The sequence below is a fragment of the Bos indicus genome, chromosome 23, assembly GCF_029378745.1.
Source record: "Bos indicus isolate NIAB-ARS_2022 breed Sahiwal x Tharparkar chromosome 23, NIAB-ARS_B.indTharparkar_mat_pri_1.0, whole genome shotgun sequence".
NCBI lineage: Eukaryota > Metazoa > Chordata > Mammalia > Artiodactyla > Bovidae > Bos > Bos indicus.
The window spans coordinates 29926963-29951459 of record NC_091782.1 but is presented as its reverse complement, the minus strand read 5'-3'; the positions used below and the strand labels follow the sequence as shown (position 1 = coordinate 29951459).

The following is a 24497-nucleotide window of genomic DNA, read 5'->3' as shown; positions in this document are numbered from 1 at the left end:
CTGGGCGTCAGTATCTCCACCTGTATAATGGGCCAGCAGTGCCAAACCAGTGGAATTGTTTTGGGGATTAGCTGGAGGGTATTGTGAAAGCATCTCATCCGGAGTCTGGCACATAGCAGGTACTCAATAAAAATTAGATGGGTTTTTGTTAATTGCATATTATACCTGAACACTCCCTGGACAGATAGTAAGAAATATTTGGTTTGAGTCACTGACTCTGTCACATGCTAGCTGTGTCACCTTGTGTAAATTGCTTAATCTCTCTGAGCCTCAGTTGCTTTATCTTGCTTACAACACCTTCCTCAGAGTTGTTAATGAAGGTTAAAGAATGGAATGTACAGGGCATTCCAGACTGAGAAGGGCTTTGTTGGGGAGATGTCAGTGAGGCTCTGGGAAGGGCACGGTAGCAGTCCAGATGCTACTGGATGGGTAGCATCTAGGAGTCTGCCTGCAGGCTTGTGGCTCAGGAATAAAGTGGAAGAAGAGAAAAAACAGGAGTCGGAGAGACTGTTGACTCAGTGTTTGCTGAGCGCTGACCTCGGTCCAGACGCTGTCCATGGTGCTGGCAGTTCCTCGGTGAACCAAACAAAGCCCCTTTCTGGCCGAGCTTGTGGGAACAGAGGAGGGGAGTGCTGACACAGAGTTTAAAAATCCCTAACAGTCCAGTGGTTAAGACTCTGTGCTTCCAATGCAAGGGGTGTGGAATCAATCTCTTATTGGGGAACTAAGGTCAGTCAAGCCATGGTGTAACCAAAAAAATAAAGAAAAGTGCAAATAGAAGTGGCTTAGAAGGAGGCAGCCAGAGGGAGGGACAGAGAGAAATGAGACCAAGCCCGAGAGAATGAACTTGGGCTTGTGGAAATGACAGGTGCTTAAATCAGAACCAGAATCAGCTGCCCCAGCACTGGGAGAAACTGAGAGTCCAGGGTGGGGAAAGGATTGAGGGAAGAGGTTGACGTGATAGAGGGTCGTGTGGTTAGTGATGGGAAGACATGGGTGGACACCAGGGATTGCAGCTTCTAGAAATCTCATCACCCCCACCAACTTCTGTTAACTTCCTTCTGCACTTTCTTAGAGTGAGCCTTCATCACCGCACTCCAACTCCTGTACAAGGATGCAGAGCTCCTGGGAAAACCAGAGGGAGGGCAGTGTGACCAAAAGAAGAAGCCATGTCATCACGTGGGGATAAAAGCATCAAACGCAGCCACAGGCGGGATTGTTGGCTCCATGTTTCTCTGTTCCTGTCCCTTCTCCCTTTCTTTCTTCTTCTATAGAGGTCTGCCCTTTGTTCAGCAAATGCCCTAAGCCCGTGATTCTTTGGGGCACAATGTACCAAGTGATGCATGTAAGGGAGGAGATCAGTGCCTCCTTCACTTCCAAGAACCGTGACTTTCTGGGAAGAAAGACAAATGCAGACTAAATGACTTTCTCTGACCCTCTGTGTCTCTGAATGAAAGGGCATTCACTCCCCACTTGGACCTCATCCTTCCCTCCTGCCACAGGTGCCATCCCAGCTAGTCCTGCTGCCCTTCCTCCCCCTTTCAGAGTCCAGGACAGTGGAGCCAGCTCTCCCACCTGGCCCAGGTGAGACCAGGAGGCCCTACCCTCAGACACCTGGGCTTTGATCTCTTGCAAAGGATGGGGATGGGAAGAGAGCATCAGGAGGACCCTGGGGGGACATGGAGATGACTAGAAAATGGGGATGGACAAAACTCCAGTTTTCACCCAGAAACAAAGACACCGAGAAGGAGTGGATTCAGTAAGTGCTGTGTTTTATTGGAGATCAGCGCAGGGAGAGCAGGGAGGCAGTGACAGTGGGGATGATGCTAGAAAACAACTGATAGGGTCTTGATTTAGCTCATGCCACAAGGGGAGGGAGCCGGACTTCCTCCTCTGACTTCTAACTGGGGTTTTCCCCGCCCTGTCACCCTCCTAACTCCACTGTGACCCAGGGTTTTGAGGACTGGGGAAGCCAGCTGGGATGCTCCAAGAGGAGCCAGGAGGACGGAGAATTCTGGGAGGAAACTGATTAATACCCGGGTATAGAGGAATATTCCCCCAGCTGGTACTTGGGTATTGATGAGTGTTACCCCAGATTCCCACAGGGTATGGCATGGGCCTTGTTCCCCATCCACTGCCAGGACCTCCACCTCCCCAGGATGTACTGGGATTCAGGGTCCCCCAGGGGTGACCAGGCAGAAGTGGCCGTCTTATTCTGTTGATGAGAGCCCAGAGTGGGGATCGGGCAAGGATGTCTCCCAGGGAGCCCAGCACATTAGGACGGAATGGCCGTCTAGACTCAGAGTCCCGGTGGAAGAGTGAGGACTCAGGTGAGGGGTCTCCGGGGTGTGCAGAGGGCCCTGCAGGCCAAGGCCTGCTGCCCACGGGGAGGGCAGCCACCCTAGAAAGGTAAGACAGTTCTCCGGGCAGCACTTCCCCGACGTGGTCCTCGACCGCAGCTGCCAGCATCGGCCAAGGGTCTTCCGAGGGCCAGGAGTCCATGGAGAGCAGCCCCCCAGAGCGGGGCCACCCCTGCACTCCAGGACCTCCTACAGGTTGAGAGCCATGCGGTGGAGAAGGATTGGGCTTCAGAGCAGCCCTGGCCAAATCATTAGGCCCAGGGGCTGGTTTGGGCTGAGGATGCTCGGCATTGGAGGGGCCGGTCAAGGGAGATGGTCCCAGCAGAGGCAAGCTGATCCCCAAGTCTCGAGGAACTTTCTCCTCCATCACACCGATGCTCCGGGCAAGGAGGCCTGGGGGAGGGGGAAGGGGAAGAGGAGGCAGCCAGTGGACCAGATGTTTGGTCCCAATGCCCTCCCCTCCCTGATTCCCTGAGCCCCTTTGTTTCAAGTCCCTTCACTTTCCCTGAGCCAGCTCTTACCTCCTCAGGGACCCAAGTGTACAGCCTCCCACCTTTACCCCTTCCCTCAATCCCAGCTCCCCTGAGGCCCCCCAGTCTGCTCCTGTCCAAGAAGTGGCACAGCCTCTCTACCTGGGAGATGAAGACAGACCAGGAGCAGCCCTAGGGGAGCCCGCTTCCCCACCACGCAGCCCTGCATCTTGCTCTGCGTCTCCCTCAGCCCCTAGACATCCAGCCCTTTATCCTGTCAGTGGGGTGGGGGACACCAAAAACAGGCTGAGCCAGTGGTTATGGAGACAATAAATCCCTACATTCCACCCTCATTTCTAATTCATTCTGTGGCAACAGGTGCCACTTGAATGACCCAGGGAAGCTAGGTGTTCCCACCCTGCTCTTTTCCTCAAGCTCCCCACCCCTTCCGAATCCAGGTGTTCTGGCTTGCGGCTCATCGCTGGTTGCCAGCCCTACTCTTCCTGGTTCCCTATGCCAAGCACATGAGGACCTTCACCCTTGGGGTCTCCATCTCTTCACTTCTTAGCAATAGAAACACTTGATTCTCTTTCTGTTTGGGATCCAGATTATGCCTTCCAGCACTTTCTCATGTATCCCCAAAGCTCCATCATCGTGACCTCGAACTGCAGGAGCTTCTGCGGTACAGAAGTGGCCCCCATCTGAGGGGCTGCTCCTAGATAAGACCCTGTGTCATGGGAAATAGACCTGGTTCCCATCCTTAAAAGATGGTGGTATATTGGCTTCCTACGGCTACTATAACAAGTAACCACAAACTGAATGTCTTACAACACAAATTTACTATCTTACAATTGTGAAGATCAGAAGTCCAGGTAGAGCCTTTCTGGAGGCCCCCAGGGGAGAATCCATTTCCCTGCATCTTCCAGCTCCTAGAGGCCACCCGGGCTCCTTGGCTCGTGGTCCACTTCCTCCATGTTCAAAGCCAGGAGTAGCAGGATCGTCTCATACTGCGTCAGTCTGACCTCCTCTTCTTCCCTCTTTAAAAATCCTTATGATTACATCGGGCCCACCCAAGTAATCCCAGATAATCTTCCTATTTTAAGGTCATCTGACTAACAACCTTAATTCCACCTGCAAACAATTTCCCTTTGCTATGTAACCTCACATACTCTAGTTTTCAGGCATCAGGACATGGACATCTTAGATGATGGGGAGGGCACCATTCTGCCTACCTCAGATGGTCAAATATGTCCACAGAATACAAGAGATACAGTGAGAAAGAGACAGCAAGAGAACAGATATTTCCCGCTAAGCAGGAGGAGGGCATTGATATGCTCTTGTCAAGTAACCAGGAGTTGATCATTGTTAAGGCTGAGTGATGAGAATACAGGGGTTCATTAACTATTTTGTCTACTCTTAAAGCTGCTTGATATTTTTACAATAAAAAGTGTCTAAATGCCTTTGTTACTCTATTGCTTGCTTCCAGGACACACCCAGACTAGGCTTCCCTTGTTGCAGGAAGTCTAAATATTAGCTGCTAGACTTTACCATTTCGCGACCCCATCGACTACAGCCCACCAGGCTCCTCTGTCCATGGGATTTTCCAGGCAAGAGTACTGGAGTGGGGTGCCATTGCCTTCTCCAAAATATTAACTGCTAGACTTTACCGTTTCATCCTCATCCCCAGGCCCTGCTGGCTGACTCCTGGAAGAACTTCTTTCCAGATCTGGTCGGTGGACAGCATTGTAAGTCAACTATTTGTTGTTGTTTAGCCACTAAATAGTGTCTGACTCTGTGACCCCATGGACTGTAGCCCATCAGGCTCCTCTGTCCACGGAATTCTCCAGAGAAGAATACTGGAGTGGGTTGCCACTTCCTTCTCCAGGGTATCTTTCTGATCTTCCAGGCATTGAACTTGAGGCTCCTGCCTTTTCAGAAGGATTCTTTACCACTGAGCCACCAGGGAAGCCCCAAACCTGAATAGCCTAATGTAAATATTAATAATGCTTAATTTTTTTAAACTAGGAACTATACTCCAATAAAAATTAAAAAAAAAAAGAAAAGATGCAGATCTGGCCAGTGGGTACAGGACAGTAGCCTTTTGGGGGTGACATCCATCAGTTTTACAAAACGTTTTGACCTGGATCACACCAGAAACCAGAGGTCCAGGTCAGAGGCTGCAGCCCTCCCACAGTGGCGGTCAAGGGTCTTGACTCCTGTCGTCCGCTGCAGTCCAGGTAATAGTAACCAAGGGCAACTCCACAGTGCTAACACAGACAGGACTATTCTGGAGCCCTCCTCTGTCTTCAGTCAAGCCTGCAGGTTGACTCACTGCTCCAGGTCATTTCTAATCAATATAACATATTTCTGCTGGTTCAGGAATCTCAACAACAGTCCTAAATTTGGGGCCAGCTAACACCATCCCCAACTCAATGGACATGAGTTTGAGTAAACTCCAGGAGTTGGTGTTGGACAGGGAGGCCTGGTGTGCTGCAATCCATGGGGTCACAAAGAGTCGGACATGACTGAGCGACTGAACTGAACTGAATACCATCCCAACAGGAGAGAATGAAGTGGCTCCTAGGGCAGGGGTCAGTTCCTTTGCAGCCAAGCAGAGGCTCTGGGAGGTGCCCTGTGCTTCAGGTTGAGGCCCTTCCTGTAGGGATAAGCACAGTTCACTGTCCCCTCCTTGGGGTGTGAGAGCTGCCTCGGCCTTGGCGTCTCCCCTGCTGTCTCCAGGACATAGTCACGTGGCCCTCGGTACATTCTCCACAATCTTGGTGTTCTCTGGGGGAGGCCACCTCTCCTTCCCACTGTAGCGCTTCCCTCTCACCTCTCCAGCTCTCACTGTAGACCCACAGCAGAGGCAGCAAGAGAGTGAAGGCGGAAAGGACACTGCTGGCCGTGTTCTACCCCGGCTGGGGCCTGTCACCGTAGGCCAGTGAGTCACCGTGCTGGGCTGCACACCCTGCGTGCTGCCGCACTCTCCGTCTTTTACTCTCTCCACCCACAGCTCCCAAAACAGCACCCGCCTGGGCTCCTACTCAGTCCCCAGGAATCTGGTCTGGGCTGTTGTGTTCCAGCCTTCCCAAGGCTCCAGGTGTCCCAGAAACCCAGGAAATCGATGCTCAGGACACCTAGAGAGGATGGCGTCTGAAAGATGAGGCCAACTAAAGGTAGAGGAGAAGGAGCCGGGTGTGGGGCGGGGAGGGAATCATTAGGGCTCTTCGTAAGGAGAGGGGAGGACCCCCGGGTGAATGGGCAGTGGAGAGAATGAATTTCCTGGGGAGTTCGAGAGAAGAGACGTGGGAGGAAAGATCTGGGAGACCAAGGTTGCTTGACCTCCTGCTTTCGGTTCAATAAATATTTATTGTTTTCCTCCTTTGTGGGAGGAGATGTAAGATGTAAGAAATACCAGGGCCAATTTACAAATGAAAGTGGGGGACACAGGACCTTTAGAGGCAGAGGAGAGCATCACCCAGGTCCTAAGAGGAAACCCTGGACACCAAGAAGGCGAAGAGTCTAATCTAGTTCTCACAGTTTATTGAAACATCTGTGCTGGACCCAGTGAGAGCAGGGAGGCTGTCCCAGTCTCCGCAGAGAGCCTGGTATCTCCCCAACGCAGGGTGCGAAGCATCTGAGTGCTGGACTGAGATGGAGTCTGAGAGACAAGGAGGAGTGTTTGGGAACTCACAAAGGGCGTGGTGAGCTCTATAATGGAGGGAGGGAGTGGAACTGGGAGTGTGAGAACCCAATAGCATATCTCGCTGGTTGACCAGATGGTGGAATGAGATCAGTGAAAAATGGTCATTGTTTTCAAATAATCGTTTGGTTTGTGCTTTATTTGGCAAAGCTGGGATGAGGGTGGGGAGGGGATGACTTGTCCAGGCATCACAGTTACTCTAGGAGATTTCGGGGGGTTCCCAGTTAAGAATCTGAATGGGTAGGGGTAGCCAGTAGACTATACCATCTCAAAGAAATGGCAGAGGAAATTCTGGGGAATGGGAATCTGGCAGGGGGTGGGGCCCTGCAGTAGAAGGAGAGAGAATGAGGAAAGGGATTTGGAGCCTACAGTTTGGGGAGGTGAAAAAAGAAGAGGTGATAAGGGAGAGTCCACCACTCTGGGGTGATGGGGGAAGTAGGGGCAGCTCTTTTGGGAGGGAGGAGGGAAATTGAGCTACCCCATGCCTGGACTACCCCTGAACTTCTCCCACTTGAGAGATGGAATGTGTGTGTGTGTGTGTGTGTGCCTGCACACGCGTGGAGGCAAAATCTGCTTTAAGAACTGTTAGGTAGATCTCCCTGGGGTAGGAAAACTTCAGGGTCAGCTAGCTGGGGCCCCAGAGGCTTCACCTGGGCTAGGATGTCCCGGATGGAGCGACAAGGGGTCTTTCCAGAGTTGCCGGGACCACAGGGCTTGGCACCAGCTGAGGGGTCAGGTTGGGGAGAACCATTTGGACCCCCACTCAGTGTCGAGGAGGAAACAGAAATACAAGGGTGACCAGGAGCGCTGGACTTGCTGCCACAGGGCTGAAGGATGATTTTGCCACCAGATAGGGAGCTAGAGCTGCCGCTGAGGGAGCCAGTGCCTGGTGGGGAGCAGGGCCCCTGAGAAACACCACCACAGGGATGGAAAGATGAACTAGAACTGCTGGAAATGCTGGAACTGCTGGAGACTCCAGAGCTGGAGAGGGAGCAGGGCCCCTTAGAGCCCGAGGAGCCGACCACACAGGGCTGGACCCCACCAGAGCCCACTGGCTGGAACACCACAGTCGAGGAAGCTCCGGATTGGTAGATATTGGAGCTAGAAGAGCTGTGGCTGGGGATGATGGGGTTGCCAGAGAAGTACTTGCCCTCAGAGATGGGGGGCCCAGCAGCAAAGGAGGGCACCCCTGGAGAGCCTTTGATGGGGCCCTCTTTGGTGAAGTAGCCCACCGGGTAGATTTTGCCCCCACTGTAGGTCATGCCTGGGACCAGGTAGCTGTTGGAGGAGCCGCCCACCACCTCGTAGCTGCCATATTGGTCCACAGAGGTGATGGGGGGGCAGGGCTTTCCCGGAGGGCCTCCGTTGAGGCAGGGGACCCTTTGACCCACTCCGGGGCCACCAGGGCCACCAGAGCCATGCTGCTCCACCACCACCACTACTGGCCTCTGACCCCCAGACACAGAGTGGGAGCTGGAGATGTAGGGGCCAGAGTGTGAGACGATGGGCCCCCCGCTGCAGGGAGAGTCAGGGATGTCGGGACCACAGGGCCGCAGCTTGGAGCTGACCTTCTGGCCCCCACTGCTGGACAACCAGGAGGTTTGGGAACCAGAAGAGCTCAAGCCTCCTCCTGACGGGGAGCTGATGCTTCCTGATGGGAGGGAGCTCGATGCACCTTGTAGAGTAGAGCCTGATCCAGAGGAGTAGCTTATCTGGGAATACCCTGTTCCTGGCTTAAATAACGAAGATCCAGAAGAACCACCATGGGCAACAATGGATCCGGTGGAGCCACTGCCGGAGGCACTGCTGGAGACACCACTGGAGCTGCCACTGTAACCACCACTGGGGCGACCACTCAAGCCACTGGAAACACCACTGGAGCCACTGGAGCTGCCACTGGGGCCACCACTGGGGCCACTGGAAACATTGGAGCCACTGGAGCTGCCACTGGAACCACCACTGGGGTGACCACTCAAGCCACTGGAAACACCACTGGAACTGCTGGAACTGCCACTGGAGCCACTGGAGCTTCCACTGGAACCACCACCAGAGCTGCCACTGGAACCACCACTGGAGCTGCTGGAGCCCCCCTTCCCCAGGAGACAGGGGTCATTGGGGGAGGTAATACGTGTGGGGTCCTTGCAGGGGTCTAAGAAGGTCCCGATGCTCTTGGCCAAGGTCCCTGGTGAGGAAAGCAGTGGTTAGTAAGGGCCAGAGAGACTGGGCTTTCTCCCTCCCCTCCCAGGCCCACCTCAGGCATCTGACACTCGGATCTCTCCCAAGATGAGCCCAGGGAGAGAGTCTGGGGTGGAAAAGGTAGAGAGAAGTGGCTTTCACAGCTGAAGGAAAATGAGATGGCAGCTTATTCTGGGAGAAGAGGCAGGAGGGAAGCTGGAGATCGACCAGAGAAAAAGAATATGAGACTCCAAAACGGGAGGCCTCAGAGGAAGATGAGAGGGAATGAAGAAGTGGCAGGAGCGAATAGGTCTAAAAAACAGAACACCAGAGAGACAGAGAATGGGGGAGAGTGAGGCTCTGAGAGGTGGGAGAGATCTTGGGACCAAACAGAAGGAGAAGAAAGACAGATGACGGAGGACTGAGAAACGAGGGGAAATAGCCAAAGGGACGCTGAGAAACAGGGGAAACAGGGGAAAGGAAGCAGGGAAACAGGGAAAGGAAGCAGGGAAACGGGGAAAGAGGAACAGGAGAAAGACAGAGGGACTGCAGTAAAGGGCAGGACACGCGGGGACCATGGTTCGGTCACCCGCTTCCCTCAAAAGGCCAGGCTCGGGTGCAGGAGAGAAACCCTGCTTCCCATCTCAGCATGCCATGCCAGCAAGCCTGGGCAGGGGCCAGACACGGGGCCATGCGCTGTTGCTTCAGAATCTGCTGGTACCCACGCAGCAACAGGACACTGCACCCGAGCCCAGCCCAGGGACACGGAATGAAACCCTCCCCAGGCCTCTGACCTCCATCAGTACCGCGGGCCTGCCTGCCCCCAGACCCACATCCGACTGTCTTTCCGGAACTGACCCTTTGTTCCTCACCCCGGCTTACCCTCCCCCCATCCTTCATCTGCTCCCCTCCTCGACCCCCTCCAGTCCCAAGAGCCATGTGCTTCAGCTTATATATTTGGAGAGGCCAGATTGGCCCTGCCTTCCTCATAGCGTTACTGTGACCACTGGATGTGATCATCTATTAGAAACTGCTTTACAAAAACGACAACGTTATTCATGATTTATTTACTCCTCCCTCAACCCCCATGATTTATTACTCCCCCTTCAACCCCCACCAAAAACCAGGTCTCCACAATTTGTGCAGTCCCCATTCTCTCCTAAAAAAGAAATTCAACACGTCCACCTTCACACCAACCCCCGGCTCTGCCCGCAGCCCCCTCCACCCTGCTGCACCAATCAGCCAGCACCCTACTATCCTCCCCTGCTCCCCCATGCCACACAGCTGTGGTCACCCAGCAGAGACCCCAGAGTCACCCAGCCTGGGGTTTGGAGCCCGGCTTAACTGCCTTCTAATTTGTAATCTTGAGCCAGTTTCCTCAGCTCTCCAACCTCTGTGTCCTCCTTTGCAGAGTGGGAATAACAAATCTCTCACACAGTTCTTCTACTGATTAAAAAAGCTAATGTACTTAAAGTGCTAGTACATGCAACTTCCCTCTCAGTCCACTGGTTAAGACTGCTGTGCTCCCAACGCAGGGGGCACGGGTTTGATCCCTGGTCAGGGAATTAGAATCCCACAGGCCTCGCAGCATGGTTAAAAAATTAAAAATAAATATAGTGCTAATAGTGCCTGGCATATAAAAGGGCCTCTATGAATGGTAGCAATTATGACTACTAAATATCCAATCTTCATCTTCTAGCACCCCAATAATAATATAATTACAACAATATCCATCAACATATAACCGTCTAGAATTTCCACAGCAGTGTCACATGCATTACTTAATTAGAGACTCAGAGAAACTAGAGCGAGGTGTTAACATTAAGCTCATTTTTTAACTTTCGGAAAGGGAGGCTCAGAAAGTTTAAGTAGCTTGCCTGAGGTGCCAAGGCAGTGAGGAGCAGCCTCTAGACTCAAGCCTCAGGTTCCAGAGCCCCAGCCCTCCCCCAAATCTCCCCTCTCTGAGCCCTCTCCTGGACTCTCATCCCTCCAGCCTTCCCTGACCGGTTGTCTGCGCGCGCCTGAATCTCCCTCCTCTCCCCACTCTCCCCACTCCCAGGGCCCCAACCTCCTACCTTGCAGGAGGAGACCAGCCAGCAGCAAAGCCAGCACCCCTCGCCCTCCCACACACCCTATCTGGGATGCTCGTGAAGAGCCCATCTTGGACCGCGTGGCCTCCTGACTGACAGCAGCTCCTGGACACCCGGGGCCTTTATGCCAGGGCAGGACATTCTCAGGACAGGAGTCACTGTGGGGAGGGCAGGAGGGGCGGAGGGGTAAGTGCCTGGGGGAAGTTGGTGTGGCCGGGAGGAGCTGAAGCAATCAGTTTGAGCATCTGCCTACTCAGCAGCAGGGCCGGCTGCAGTGTGTGGAGTGTGCCGTGGCCGAGGGGCCAGCTGGCCGGCCGGCTCCGGCTCCTCGTTGCCTAACCTGGAACCAAGGCGCTCTGCCCCAGCAGCCGCCCACTCTGGGGCAGCCACTCTCACCACGGGGCCCAGTCACCTGGCTCCCTCACTCTCCTGCCTTCCCCAGTATTGGCGTGTCTGACACCCCGTCCTCTCTCCACGCACAGATGTGGGCATTTCAACTTGCCCTCAGGTACCGGCTGCAGCCCCTGCCCCGCCTGGGATCCCACCCACAGCTCCTGGATCCGGCCCTTTCCTGGGGACCCATCACTCAGCTTCCAGTCTCCTCCTCCCTCCCCACCTCCTGCTGTCACAGCCCAGGTCCCATGCCTGCCACACTCCTATTCTGTGTTCCAGCAGTGAGTAGGCCTTCGAAGTCTGCACTCCAAAACCAGCCCCCTGATCTCTCCCTTCTGGGGGGCTCCAGGGACAGCATGTGGGCGCTGGACGCCAGGGCCTCAGTCTGGGGACCGGCCTGGGCTGGGGACCCCTGTCATAGCTGGGCCTCGGTTACTCACAGGCCACTCACAGCCCCTCCTCTAGGGGTGACCCTGACTCCAGTGGGTGAGCAAGAGGCTAATAAGACTAATTGGGAAGGTGGTGGCCCTGCCGCCCATTAACTGGCTGCCCGGCCTGAATGAGCGAACAGGAAGCAGCTGGCTCGGCCTGGGTAGGATCCTGGGTAGGACAAAGAAGGGTCACCGGACTCCCGAGTCCCTGAGGATGAAGGGCAGGCCTGGAGGAGCAGAACTCCAAGGTCTGCTAAGAGGGGGGCGGTCCCTCTCCCCTGTACTCCCCACCCTCTGCTTTTAACCCTGGCCCCACCCCAGCCAATTAATTGCTCACTGGTATTGCCCACAGTATCAGTATCGGAGGGAGGAACCTGGGAGTCCGGTCAGGTTCTCTGCCTCCGTCCCAAGCCCACCCAGCCCTCTCCCTGCCCCCCCGCCCCCAGACCCTCAGTCCCACACTACCCGGTCTCCTCACAGAGGCAGCTGTTCCCCTGGCGCCCCGGGCTCCTCTGTCCTTTTCTCTGTCTCCTGCCCTGGTCCCGACCCAGCCCGGCACTGTCTACAGAATCTTCTGCGACCATGGAATTGTTCTGACTCTGTGCTGTCCGAAATGGTAGCTACTCGCCAAGTTGCGGCCACTGAGCATGTGAAATGGGGCTACTATGATTGGAGGGATCGAATCTTTTAAAGATTGATTTACTGTTGGCTACGCTGGGTCTTTGCTGCTGTGTGCGGGCTTTCTCTAGTTGCAGTGCGTGGGCTTCTCATTGCAGTGGTTTCTCTAGTCGTGGAGCACGGGCTCCAGGCACACAAGCTTCAGTAGCTGCGGCACGTGGACTCAGTAGCTGTGGCTCCCGGGCTCTAGAGCTCTGGCTCAGTAGTTGTGGCACAGGGCTTAGTCGCTCTGCGGCACGTGGGATCTTTGCTGCCCAGGGATGGAACCTGCGTCTTCTGCATTGGCAGGTGGTTCCTTACCACTAAGCTGCCAGAGTGGCCCTGAATTTTTAATCTTAATTTAAATGTAAATAGCTACATGTGCCTAGTAGCTACAGTCGGTTGAATCTAGCCCTTGAGTGTCCGCCAGTACCCAAAATGAGAGTGGAAGGGAGGTGGGCTGTGGGGCTAGCGAGACAGCAGTCCCTGAAGAGGGTTGATGCAGTGGGGAGGGAAAAAAAAAAAAAAAAAACCCACTGGTTTCAGAATCAGGATGACCTGGATTCAAGTCCCAGCTAACCTCCCAGCTTTGGGCAACTCACCCAAACTCTCTGAACTTCAGTGTGCCCATCTGCAAAATGGGAGTATTTTAAACAATGCCTGTGTCCTCCACCGGGGGAAGGCAACTAGGCTGGGCTCACCCACAGCCCCAGGTTCTCTCCAGTCCAGCTGACCCCTAGAAGTCACCTCTCTGCCCCCTTCCCCTCCTACAGGGCAGCAGACATTGCACACAGGGATGCTGTTGAAAATGCTGCTCCTTCCTAGACTCTCAGGCCCCACTGGCTCCAGTTCCAGCGAGCAAGGAGGGAGGGGGCCCTGGGAGCAGAGAGGGGAGCGGCCGAGGGAAGAGGAGCCTCGTGGGTGGCGAGAAGAGGAGGAACAGTGGGCTCTGTGGGTTATTCTGTCCTAGTGCAAACAGAGGTGGTGGTGTTTGTCCTGTTTTTCCCTCCCGTGCCTCCTGACCTTGGCGGGGCTAGGGCTGGAGGAGGCACTGTCTCTCTGGGCCTCTCGCCAGATCTCCAGCCACCCACACGACACAGTGGTGTAGCCACATTCCTCCTCCCGACTGCTGTCCTCCTATCCACGCTCCCACCCCATCGCGCACCCACGTCTGCCCCATCCCTCCACCACCTGCCACATGTGGGCCCTCTGAGCCCTTTCTTACTGAAATCAGCCCCGATGTGGTTTACTTTGCTGCGTCCCCGGGTCTCCCCATTAACCCCTCTCTCAGCTCAGGCAGCAAAAATCTGAAGCTGATGGCAGCCAGGAGGGCAGGGAAGGGCACTGACTGAGGGAGTGCCCAAGCCAGGGCCACCTCAGGACACTGACCGGTGAGACGAGGCCCACGTGGCATAGGTGGGCCCGCTGTGTTCTCCAGCCGCTGAGTCTACCCCTCACCTGCCAGCAAGTGCCCTGCCCAATGGAAGGAGTGAGTGAGAGAGTGTGTGAGGCAGGGGACAACTGCCCACCAGACAAGGTCAAGCTTAAAGCACGTGCCGCCCGTAGGGTCCCTGCCCTGTATCTGAAGAAAGCAGGCTGCATCCACTCCAAGCCTCCCCGGGCTACCCTGTGCTGTCGTGTTCTGCATGGGGCTTGGGTTCAGTGTCCACCGTCCTAAACTGCAACACAGGTGGGGGATGATGACCCGTCCTTGCCCTTGAGGAGCTGCCATCCAGCTGCGAACTCACAGCCTAGGAGGAAGGCTGGCCTGGAGAAAGGGGGCAGGCACTTGGCTTCGAGGAGGCGGCAGGACTTTCCCTGGCCCTTGAGGAATGAGGAGAAGAGAGGGAGCAGGCGGCTCACACTCAGGGCCCTGGCGGCGCTGAAAGAATATTTAGAAGGTGCACTGGCTTGAGTTGGTGTGGGAAGCATAGACACAGAATAGCAGGCTGGAGGAATGGACTGCATGGACCTGCAGGGCGGTGACCATAACCAGGTTAGAGGAGGGCGTGGGAACTGAGGGGTCTGAGTGGGAACAGCCTGGGGAGAGGAGGTTTGGAGTAGAGAACCACGGTTTCCCGATTGCAGACTGTGGGCCAGACATGGTCCCACAGAGCCAACACCTGCTCTGTTTAATCCTTACAACAGCCCCGTGGATGAGTGTTTTTTCTCCCCCATTTCACAGATGACAAAACTGAGTTTAAATTATTTGCCCAAACCAGCTGATAATAAGCAAAAGAGTCTGGAAAGGACTCAGACGCAGTCCACACAGGTCTCATTTCTTCATGCAACTGATCCTGTGCCATAAATTAATGGCAGTGGTCCATGGACAGGCTTCAGCCGATCCTTAATCCCTGTAAAAATATGTGCAAATTCCTCTGCCATCAAAGTCTCAGAAGTTAAATCCTGAGTGAGGAAGTCCCTCCCACTCAACCTTTTCTTCTCTGCATTTCACCCATGGGCCTGAAAGTCAGGCCAGCAGTCCTAGAATGAGTGTTCCATGCAGCGGTCCCCAGTAGAGCTAAGGCTTACGCTTGAGTAGGGAAAAAGAGTGAGGAAAAAAAAAAAAATAGGGGACTTTCCTGGTGGCCTTTTGGCTAAGACTCTGTGCTCCTGATGCAGGAGGCCCGGGTTCAATCCCTGGTCAGGGAACTAAATCCCACATGCCGCAACTAAGAAGCTTGAGTGCCGCAACAAAGATCAAATAAATAAATATATATACTGTTTTAGATAGAAAGAGAAAAAGCCTGAAAGAGGAGGTTATTCCATGGTGGGGAGAGGTGAAGAGGCCAGCGGGGCCACTCTGGGCTCCAGTACCTATGGGCTCTCCCCTCCTTTGCTCCAAAACCATGTTCCTCCCCTGCTGTTTCCTCCTCTGGCCTGGTCAGCACCTGTGGAGGACTTGAACTTGGCTCTGACACAGAGCCACTCAGCCGTGCTCTCTCGTGGGCCTGTCTGTCCCGCCCTCATTCCTTGTGAGTGACTGGTCCCCTTGAGCCTCTCTTCTCTCCCATGGATGAGCTTTTTCTTCTGCGGGACGCAGCACACTTCCAGTAACAGAAAGCAGAGGTCACGTGGCCCTGAGGAGGAAGTCCTGGGATTTCCCCCTGAACAAGGATTCATCTGATGCTGGGGTGGGGTAGACAGTGCTGTGTCAGAAAATCCCCTAGGTGACTCAGGAGAGCTCACCCCTACATGAGAATCACTGCCCTGGAGAGTGGTCTTCAAAATACATTCCATGGGGGATTCCTCAGTGGTCCAGTGGCTAAGACTGCTTGCTCCCAATGCAAGGGGACCAGATTCGATCCCTGGTCAGGAAACTAGATCCCACATGCGGTAACTAAGAGTTCGCATGCCACAACTAAGATCAGATGCAGCCAAATATATAAATATTATATACATACATATATATATATATTCCATGGTGTGGTCCCTACTCAGCCACACCCTCCCTTCTCCCCTCGGCAACCTGGTCCATCACTCTCTCCATTAAGACTGATCTTAACTTGGCCTGGTCAGCACGTCGGCATCCCCTTTTGCTCCTCTCGGCCCTGTTCTCACCCTTCTGGCAGCTCCGCTCTTCAACAGACCCGGGTACCAGAGCAGGGACATGGGAGTGAGGGCCGGGGTCAGAGCCAGGACTTCAGCCAGTGAATCCCACAGAGGAAGAACTTGGCAGGTGGGTGCTCTGCCCACCAGGATATCTGTCCCCCCAGCCCCATTCTTTCCCCTTCCTCCTCCTGCCCTCCTGCATGAATCAGGGAGTCAGCTGAGTGATGGTCATGCTCCTTGAGTCCAAGACTTCACAGCTCTGTTTAAGCCACATCTGATTTGGCCACTGGCCCTCCTGTCTTGTGAGGAGGTGAATGTGGAGGCTGTGATTAGCTCTCGGAGTAACAACAATATTTTTCCTCTTCTCTGTTCTGTGGAGCAAGTGCTAGGGAAACCAGGGCTCATCGTCCACTCATTACGCTCAGCTATTAAATAGTCATTCTTTCCACTGTTGCCATTCATGCATTTTATTGTTATTGGTCACCCAGAATTAGAGACCCAGCTCCCTCCGGATCCAGCAGGAGAGGGTGAGAGAGGGGACCTCGGAGCAACCTGAGCGTGTATTCGGGTGAGGCTGAAGGATTGTGTCAGAGGGATGTCTAGGCAGGGTGTGGCCCTCAGAGTTTCCAGGGTGGGATCTGCAGGGGCCGCTCTTCCCTCCTTCTTCCCGCTGGTCTCAGTCTCTCACGCTTAGAGCTCCTCAAGGGCAGGGAGCATCTCTTCCCTCACAGTGTGCCTCTGGAGCCTCAAGTATCACCCGCGCATGCAGGTTAGCACAGCAGGAAACACGGAATCCCATTGGAGAGGCTGGCATCCCGTGTCCAGCTCTGTTCTTGGGGCGCCAGGACTAGAACCAGAAAAGGACACTGACTCCTCCCTGATGGTGCGTAACAATCAGCTCGTCACCAACATCTGCACGTGCCGGATTTATCTTAATTCTCTGCATGCTCCTAGGAGACAAAGGTTATTGTTTATCCTTTGCAGCTGCAGACACAGGCTCAGGGTATTAGGATGACGGCTACTACCAGAAGCTGGGTACTCTACCTGGAATCCTGATGCTGTAGCCTATACTTAGCACCAAGCTAGTTTTTCCTCTTCTCCCCGGATATTTACATGACCTGGCAGTGTTTTCTCATTTCATTCAGTCCTTTGTGGCCTGCCACCTCCTCAGAAGCCCTCTCTTTTTTATTTAAAATTGTACTCCCCCATCCCCATCCCCACACTCAAGGCCCATCATTCTCTATGTGCTTCCTCTGCCTTCATTTTCTCCATAGCTCTTCTCAGGACATGATTTCCTATCACATACATCCTGTATGATCTGCTCATTGTTCACTTCCCCCACTAGAAGGTAAGCCTCGTGAGGGCAGGACCCTCCTTTCTGATTCACCACTGTTTCCACAGCTCCAGAGCACTGCCTGGCTCATGGAGGAAACTCAGTTCATAATGAGAGAAATAGATAATGAAGGTGTGGACCCCTAGGGCAAGCATCCTGGCCTGAATTTTCCTGAGGGCCCCCGTGCCTACCTCATTTAACCTTATGTGCCTGACTCACCTTAAAGGACTCACCTTGGCGACTAAGAGGGCATTAGTGGGGCCGGACAGAGGCGGGGGCAGTGGTTGATGTTCAAGGAAGAGCAAGGAAGACTCTGGAGGGAAACACCTTGGAGGAGTCTCTATGCTGCCCTCGGCAGATTGTGGAACACCACAAAGGAGGAATTGAGGCTCTCAGCCTTGCGCAGAAATTTACAGATTACTAAAGAAATCCCCTAAAGTTGCATCCAAGTGCCACGCAGAGATCAAATGGCAGAATAGGAACAACGAATCAGATCACAACACAATGCTCTCACCACTACACTATCCTGTTTTACCTCCATCACAGGAGTTGAGGTTATGCCATAAAAGAGAAGGATATTAGCTGGAAAAACCTTTGGAGGTGGATTTGGTTTAATTCAACAAGTTATTGCCATGTGGGAGACCTGGGTCCGATCCCTGGGTTGGAGAAGGAAATGACAACCCACTCCTGTACTCTTGCCTGGAAAATCCCATGGACACAGGAGCCTGGTAGGCTATAGTTCATGGGGTCACAAAGAGTCGGACATGACTAAGCGCCCTCACTTTCTTTCTTTCTAACAAGTTATTTGAACCAGACGCCTGGTGGGCATTTAATTAAAGACTAAAGGGATAAAATGTACAGCAAGAAAGCTTAGGAGGAGGAGGAATGTGCTTAGTTGTGTCCAACTCTTTGCGGCCCTGGGGACTATAGCCCACCAGGCTCCCCTGTCCATGGGGATTCTCCAGGCAAGAATACTGGAGCTGGTTGCCATTTCCTCCTCCAGGGGATCTTCCCAACTCAGGGATCGAACCCACGTCTTCTGTGTCTCCTGCATTGGCAGGTGGATTCTTTACATTGAGCTACCTGGAGAACTAAACCAAAACAAGTCTTCAATCAAATGAGTGAAACATGAAATTGGCAGAGGAGTTAGGACTTCCCTCCTGGACTCGTACCTTATTCATTTAACTTTTATCACATTTTATTGTCATGAGTTACATCTTAGTTTCCTTTTGAGACACAGAGCTCCTTGAAGGCAGGGAGGACTGAAACTTCTTGGGATTGTCACCATCTCCTAGCACCTCACACAGTACATGCTCAATAAATAACCATTATATGACTCATTTGAAAAGACCTGATGCTGGGAAAGATTGAGGGCAGGAGGAGAAGGGGACAACAGAGGATGAGATGGCTGGATGGCATCACCGACTTGATGGACATGGGTTTGGGTGGACTCCAGGAGTTGGTGATGGACAGGGAGGCCTGGCATGCTGTGGTTCATGGGGTTGCAAAGACTCAGACACAACTCAGCGACTGAACTGATCTGATATGGGCAAATGGATAAACAAATGAATGGTTTGGCATTTCCAGGCCTAGAGATCTTCAAAGAAGCGCACACAGCCATTTCTCCTGTCTAGTCCAAACACATCATTTGTCTGCCCAAAGGCTGAGGGCTGCGCCCAATGCTTTCTCAAGGTAACTCAACTTCTATAATTAGATTATATCATGATACTAGTTCTAGTTTCTTTTCTCTCATTGGCTAAGCATTTACTGACTACCTGCCATGTCCAAGGTACTGAGCCATTGTTCTCTGATTTTCTGATCCTATTCTATTATTTAGTCCTATGACTCCATGTTGACATAAGATGTGATAGTGTCCCCACTGCATTCACTCCTAGGTGAGGTCAGCCAAGGCAGGTGGGGAAGAATCAGCATTGTCTAATTTGAATGGATAAACTGGCACAGTGGGTTCCCCTGTGTTAATATTCCGTACCATCCAGTCCCACTCAGGCCTCCTCCCAGCTAATAAGCAAGCATTCTTAGGTGACAACATCTGCTGCCTAGTAACAAGAATTACAATCCCCAATTCCTTCTTGCTTTCCCTTCATTCTCCCATTCATCCACCTGTTGGGTTAAATTAGGAAGAGTTGGTTTGGAGCCTACATCCAGGGTTGACTTTAGCACGTGTGTTGTCTTGGAAGGTGAGCTACCTCGGTCAGCAGCAGTTTCCTCATCTGTGAAATGGGCTAATAATTTGCTGAATTGAACACCTCGTGGGCCAAGTACTAGGAGAAAAGTAAGGCATACAAAGACAGACCAGACGCAACCCTTGCCCTCAAGCTCGCACTTAACGAGGTGAGAAAGACATGGAAACCAACATGTGCAAATGATGCAAAGAGCCTGAGATCCTTTCCAGGGACTCGGTTTTTCCACTCACTTTCTCTGTTTTAAGAATGTTTTTCTCTTTCCATTCCCAACGAACTTCAGTACACTGGCTTGGGAAGTTGCTGAGAGTCAGTTTGAGGGGTCCAGACTTCCTTCTTCGCTTCCATTCCATACCTCCCTGTCACCATACACCAGCCAGGTATGTGCACCTCCCTACAAAGAACACAGTTCTATCCGAGGAGAAAGGCTTTCAGATATGAGCTCCTGAGCCGGGCACTGCTACCATCTCTAATTCCCCTCAACCTACCTGTCCCACAACTTCGCCCTCCTCTCCAGGCTATAAACCCTTCACTCTGGCAGTTCCCTGGTGGCCTAGTGGTTAGGATTCTGAGCTTTCACTGCCTCAGCTGGGCTCAATTCCCGGTTGAAGAACTGAGATCCCATAAGCCGCATGGTGCAGCCAGCCAGGAAAAAAAAATTTATATATATATATATATATATATATATGTACACACACACACTCACCATTTTCATCTACTCTCCACTCACTAGTGAATTCAGCCATTCATAAAACATGTATGTGATGATATAATTTTATGTGTCAGTTTGACTAGGCCAGGGGACTTCCTCAGTGGTCCTGTGGCTAAAGACTCTGCACTCCCAGTGCAGGAGCTCCAGGAACTAGGTCCCACATGGGGTGCAACTAAGACCCGGCATCTAAATCAATATATTTGAAAAAAAATTTTTTTGACTGGGCTAAAGAATGCCCAGAGACCTGATGAAACCTTACAGTTCAGGTGTGTCTGTGAGGGTGTTTCTGGAAGACATTAGCATTTGAGTCAGTAGACTGAGTAAAGAAGATTGCCCTCATCAGTGTGGGTGGGCATCCATCTAAGGGCAGAATAGAACAAAAAGGAGGAGGAAGGGCAACTCTGCTCTCTGAGCAGGACGCCCATCTTCTCCTGCCCTCAGGCATCTGGTTCTTGGTCTTTGGACTCAGACTGGGATTTACCCCCATCAACCCCTTGATTCTTGGGCCTCTGCACTCATACTGGAACCATTGGCTCCCCTGATTCTCAGGCCTTCGGACTGGGATTAAATTGCTCTACTGGCTTTCCTGGTTCTCCAGCTTGCAGATGGCAGATCATGGGCATTCTCAGCCTTCATAATCTGAAGAGACAATTCCTATAGTAAACCTTCCTGTTGCAGGAGACCTGAGTTCAATCCCCCAGGGAAGATCCCTGTGTCGGGAAGATCCTCTGGAGAAGGAAATGGCAATCCACTCCAGTATTCTTGCCTGGAGAATTCCATAGACAGAGGAACCTGGCAGGCTACAGTCCATGGGGTCACAAAGAGTCGGACACAGCTGAGCAACTTTCACTTAACATGTGTATTCTATTGGTTTTGTTTCTGTGGAGAACCCTGATTAATACAATATATTAAGTGTTCATGCAGTCCCAGGGAGTTAGACAGATGACTAAAGAGATGGGATAATGTAGTTAAAATCAGGACAGACCTCAGTTCACATCCCAGTTTTGCCATTTCCCCCAACCCGCCCCCCCACCACTACCACGTGTGACCTTGCATGAGTCACTGTACCTCTCTGGGCCTTTGTTTGTCTCTTCTGAGAAACGGTGATAACAATAGGGTTATTGTGCAAATTAAGTGAGAGCTTAATCTGTAGCCTCGGGCAACAGTGCCCCTACCGCACATGCGCAGTAAAAAGTAGCTGCAAGGATTTGTAGTCTCAGGTGGGATGTCCCAGAAGCAAATCCTAAAACAAAAATTCATGTGAAAGGGATTTATTGAACAGTTATGGGGACTTCCTGGCGGTCCAGTAGTTAAGACTCCCTGCTTTCACTCTAAGGGGCACAGGTTCAACTCTTTGCAACCCCATGGACTGCAGCATGCCAGGCCTCCCTGTCCATCACCAATTCCCGCAGCTTGCTCAAACTCATGTCCATCGAGTCGGTGATGCCATCCAACCATCTCATCCTCTGTCGTCCCCTTCGCTTCCTGCCCTCAGTCTTTCCCAGCATCAGGGTCTTTTCCAATCAGTCGGTTCTTCGCATCAGGCGGCCAGAGTATTGGAGTTTCAGCTTCAGCATCAGTCCTTCCAGTGAATGTTCAGGACTGATTCCTTTAGGGTGGACTGGTTGGATCCCCTTGCTTGGTTCTATCCTAGGAGGGGGAAATAAGATCCCACAGGACTGGCTGCTCAGCCAAAAAAAAAAAAAAAGGCAAAGTTATAAGGGTGGGGAGGAGGGAAAGGGAGTGGGAAAGTGGGACCAGGAAGGGAAGAAGGCCAAGCAACTGCGTGGAACCAAGCGAAGTCTCACGGAGGGTAACCTGGGCTCAGAAGACTAGAGTACTGATACTCTTTGTTTGTCTGTCATCCATTAAGGGCTGCGGGGTGGGAGAGCGAACGATGCCGGGGAGAAAGATTTCCAGGCACAGGTGGGCTGCTGATAGTGACAGCGCACTGCAGTAGGCACCAAAATGGGCCGAGAAGAAATGCGCGGGACAGTCTCTGCCCAAGAGTCTCAGAGCCTGGGAGGGGAGGGGAGCTGGCAATACACACTGCCCCGCCCCCCCGCCGAGATCCGTTCCAGGCACACCTGCACCGCATAACTTAGCCGGTGAGGGTGCGGAGCAGCGCGGGAGAGGCGTCGCGGAAGATAAATGCACCTGGGTGGGGAGAGGAGGACTATTCCAGGCCGCGGAAACAGCACGCACACGGGCGGAGGCTCAGGGCGGGTCCTGGACCGAGTGGGCGTGGGGCTGCGAGGCCCGAGCTTCCGCGCCTGCTCCTGCGCCGGCAACCCGCGTCCGCCCCTTCCTGGCGGGTCGTCCCTTCTGGCACCAGGCCTTCCTGCCGCGCCCCGCTCGGGGCCTCCTCCTGGAAGCCTCCCCTGACTACTCCAGCTGCTCCAGGGCGACTCTCTTCTGAACTCATGGCGTTTACTGCCAAGGCTTTTTACTATGATGCTTACTCATGTAATGAGGAAGTTAATGCACCCTTACAGTCTGTGACATTGTTATTTAACTTTGCATGTAGATTCTGTCTCCCCTGACCTAATTTTGGCTTCCTGAGAGTGGGAACTGTATATTTTTATTCATTGTCTTACCCTGTGGCACCTAACATTGGAGGATATATGGAGTATGAGGTAACGATTGAATGAATGGGTTGAATCTAGTCTACTTTGAAGCTTATTAAATTATACACTCAACCTCCAAACTCTCAATTTAGATGGTTTTTTGTTGTTTCTGTTTTGTTTTTCAAACCAATCACATGTAGGTTTTGATGGGAATTATCACATAAACAAACTGAGCCCTAAGGGGTGGATTTTAAAGTCAGGGAACCCTCATTTCTTTTAGCCCCTCTTCAGTCCCACCCAGCCAGCCACTTGACTGACCCTAGGTCTTTGGGATCTCTAGGCCCCACCCCTTCCAGCTTTCCTGCTCAAATACACTCTGAAAGAATTTGGGGAAACTATGTACCCTTTACACATTTTAAAGTCAACAACTAACATTTTTAATCTTAAGTTTAAGTACTTGAAAGGGCACACTTTCTGGGGAATTGTAAATATTTATATATTTAGAAAGCCATATTACTCTTTTAAATCTAGTGGATGGAATATAACACATAGCCCTTTCATGTTCATTAACATCCTTTTAATAAGTGAACAAATCCATTAGCCAGTCAGCGAATTTACCTCATTTATTTTTCTTTTTAGTTCCTCTTTCCATTTCATTTCCCCTATAGTTTTATCCTAATGAAATATTTTTTTCTCCATTGCATCACTTTTTTTTTTATTTTAGTGTGTTTTTGGAAAGTCTTTTATTGCATATCTCTAACAAAAATACGTACATAAATTTAAATTTACTTTGTGTGACCATAAGACTGTAAGTATTAAAAACAATTCTCTGTCCTGGATTTAAAATTACAATTATTAAAAGATGCAATGGATCAAAACTCAACAATTTTTATGAAATTAAAAGACTCTTCCTCCTTGGAAGAAAAGCTATGACCAACCTAGACAGCATATTAAAAAGCAGAGACATTACTCTGCTGACAAAGGTCCGTCTAGTCAAAGCCATGGTTTTTCCAGTAGTCTGTATGGATGTGAGAGTTGGACTGTAAAGAAAACTGAGCGCCAAAGAATTGATGCTTTTGAACTGTGGTGTTGGAGAAGACTCTTGAGAGTCCCTTGGACAGCAAGGAGATCAAACCAGTCAATCCTAAAGGAAATCAGTCCTGAATATTCACTGGAAGGACTGGTGCTGAAGCTGAAACTCTGGTACTTTGGCCACATGATGCAAAGAACTGACTCATTGGAAAAGACCCTGATGCTGGGAAAGACTGAAGGCAGGAGGAAAAGGGGACAGCAGAGGATGAGATGGCTGGATGGCATCATTGATTCAATGGACATGAGTTTGAGCAAGCTCTGGGAGTTGGCTTGCTGCAGTCCATGGGGTTGCAGAGAGTCGGACACGACTCAGCAACTGAACTGAACTGAACAAATATTGACAGTGATTAAACAAAAAAGTAAATTTTACTGAAAACACATCTCTTAATGAGATGGAAAGGGCTGATTCTTGTTTTCCATTGACTTCATTTACCAGCTCCAGAAAGAGCACTGTGGTCTACTTCACAGTGGGTGAGAGAGCTCAACCTTCTTCTGTCTAGTGGGAGAACAGTTAATAGAGGCAGGTGGAAAACACAGTTCTCAAGAAGATTCATTTTAGGAAGGAACACGTATGTTCATGGAAATTGATCCCCCTTAAAATCTGGTTGCCCATGAAAGCCCATGGAGAGTTATCATGTTCACTCAGAGCAGGCAAACCGCCAACTAGAGACTTAACTTGGTTTCTCATTCTCCAGAATAGGGATATCAGAATGGGTCTGAATTTCCTTGTATCTCTTGATAGTTGCATTTCCAACCTTTCT

The 24497-nt window shown here is 51.9% G+C and overlaps 2 protein-coding genes across 2 annotated transcripts; both read right to left on the bottom strand.

Annotated features, from left to right (window-relative positions):
• Positions 1 to 1776: 1776 nt before the first annotated feature.
• C23H6orf15 (chromosome 23 C6orf15 homolog) lies at positions 1777 to 3059 on the bottom strand. Its single transcript, XM_019985327.2, has 2 exons — positions 2993 to 3059; positions 1777 to 2753 (listed from the first exon to the last, which is right to left on the bottom strand). The coding sequence occupies exons 1-2, from the start codon at positions 3057 to 3059 to the stop codon at positions 1933 to 1935; spliced, it is 888 nt and encodes a 295-aa protein (XP_019840886.2). The 3' UTR covers positions 1777 to 1932.
• A 3123-nt stretch (positions 3060 to 6182) lies between these two features.
• Positions 6183 to 15891, bottom strand: CDSN (corneodesmosin). The gene is made up of 4 exons (XM_019985805.2): positions 15841 to 15891; positions 13985 to 14103; positions 10784 to 10956; positions 6183 to 8715 (listed from the first exon to the last, which is right to left on the bottom strand). The coding sequence occupies exons 1-4, from the start codon at positions 15889 to 15891 to the stop codon at positions 7109 to 7111; spliced, it is 1950 nt and encodes a 649-aa protein (XP_019841364.2). The 3' UTR covers positions 6183 to 7108.
• Positions 15892 to 24497: the final 8606 nt, after the last annotated feature.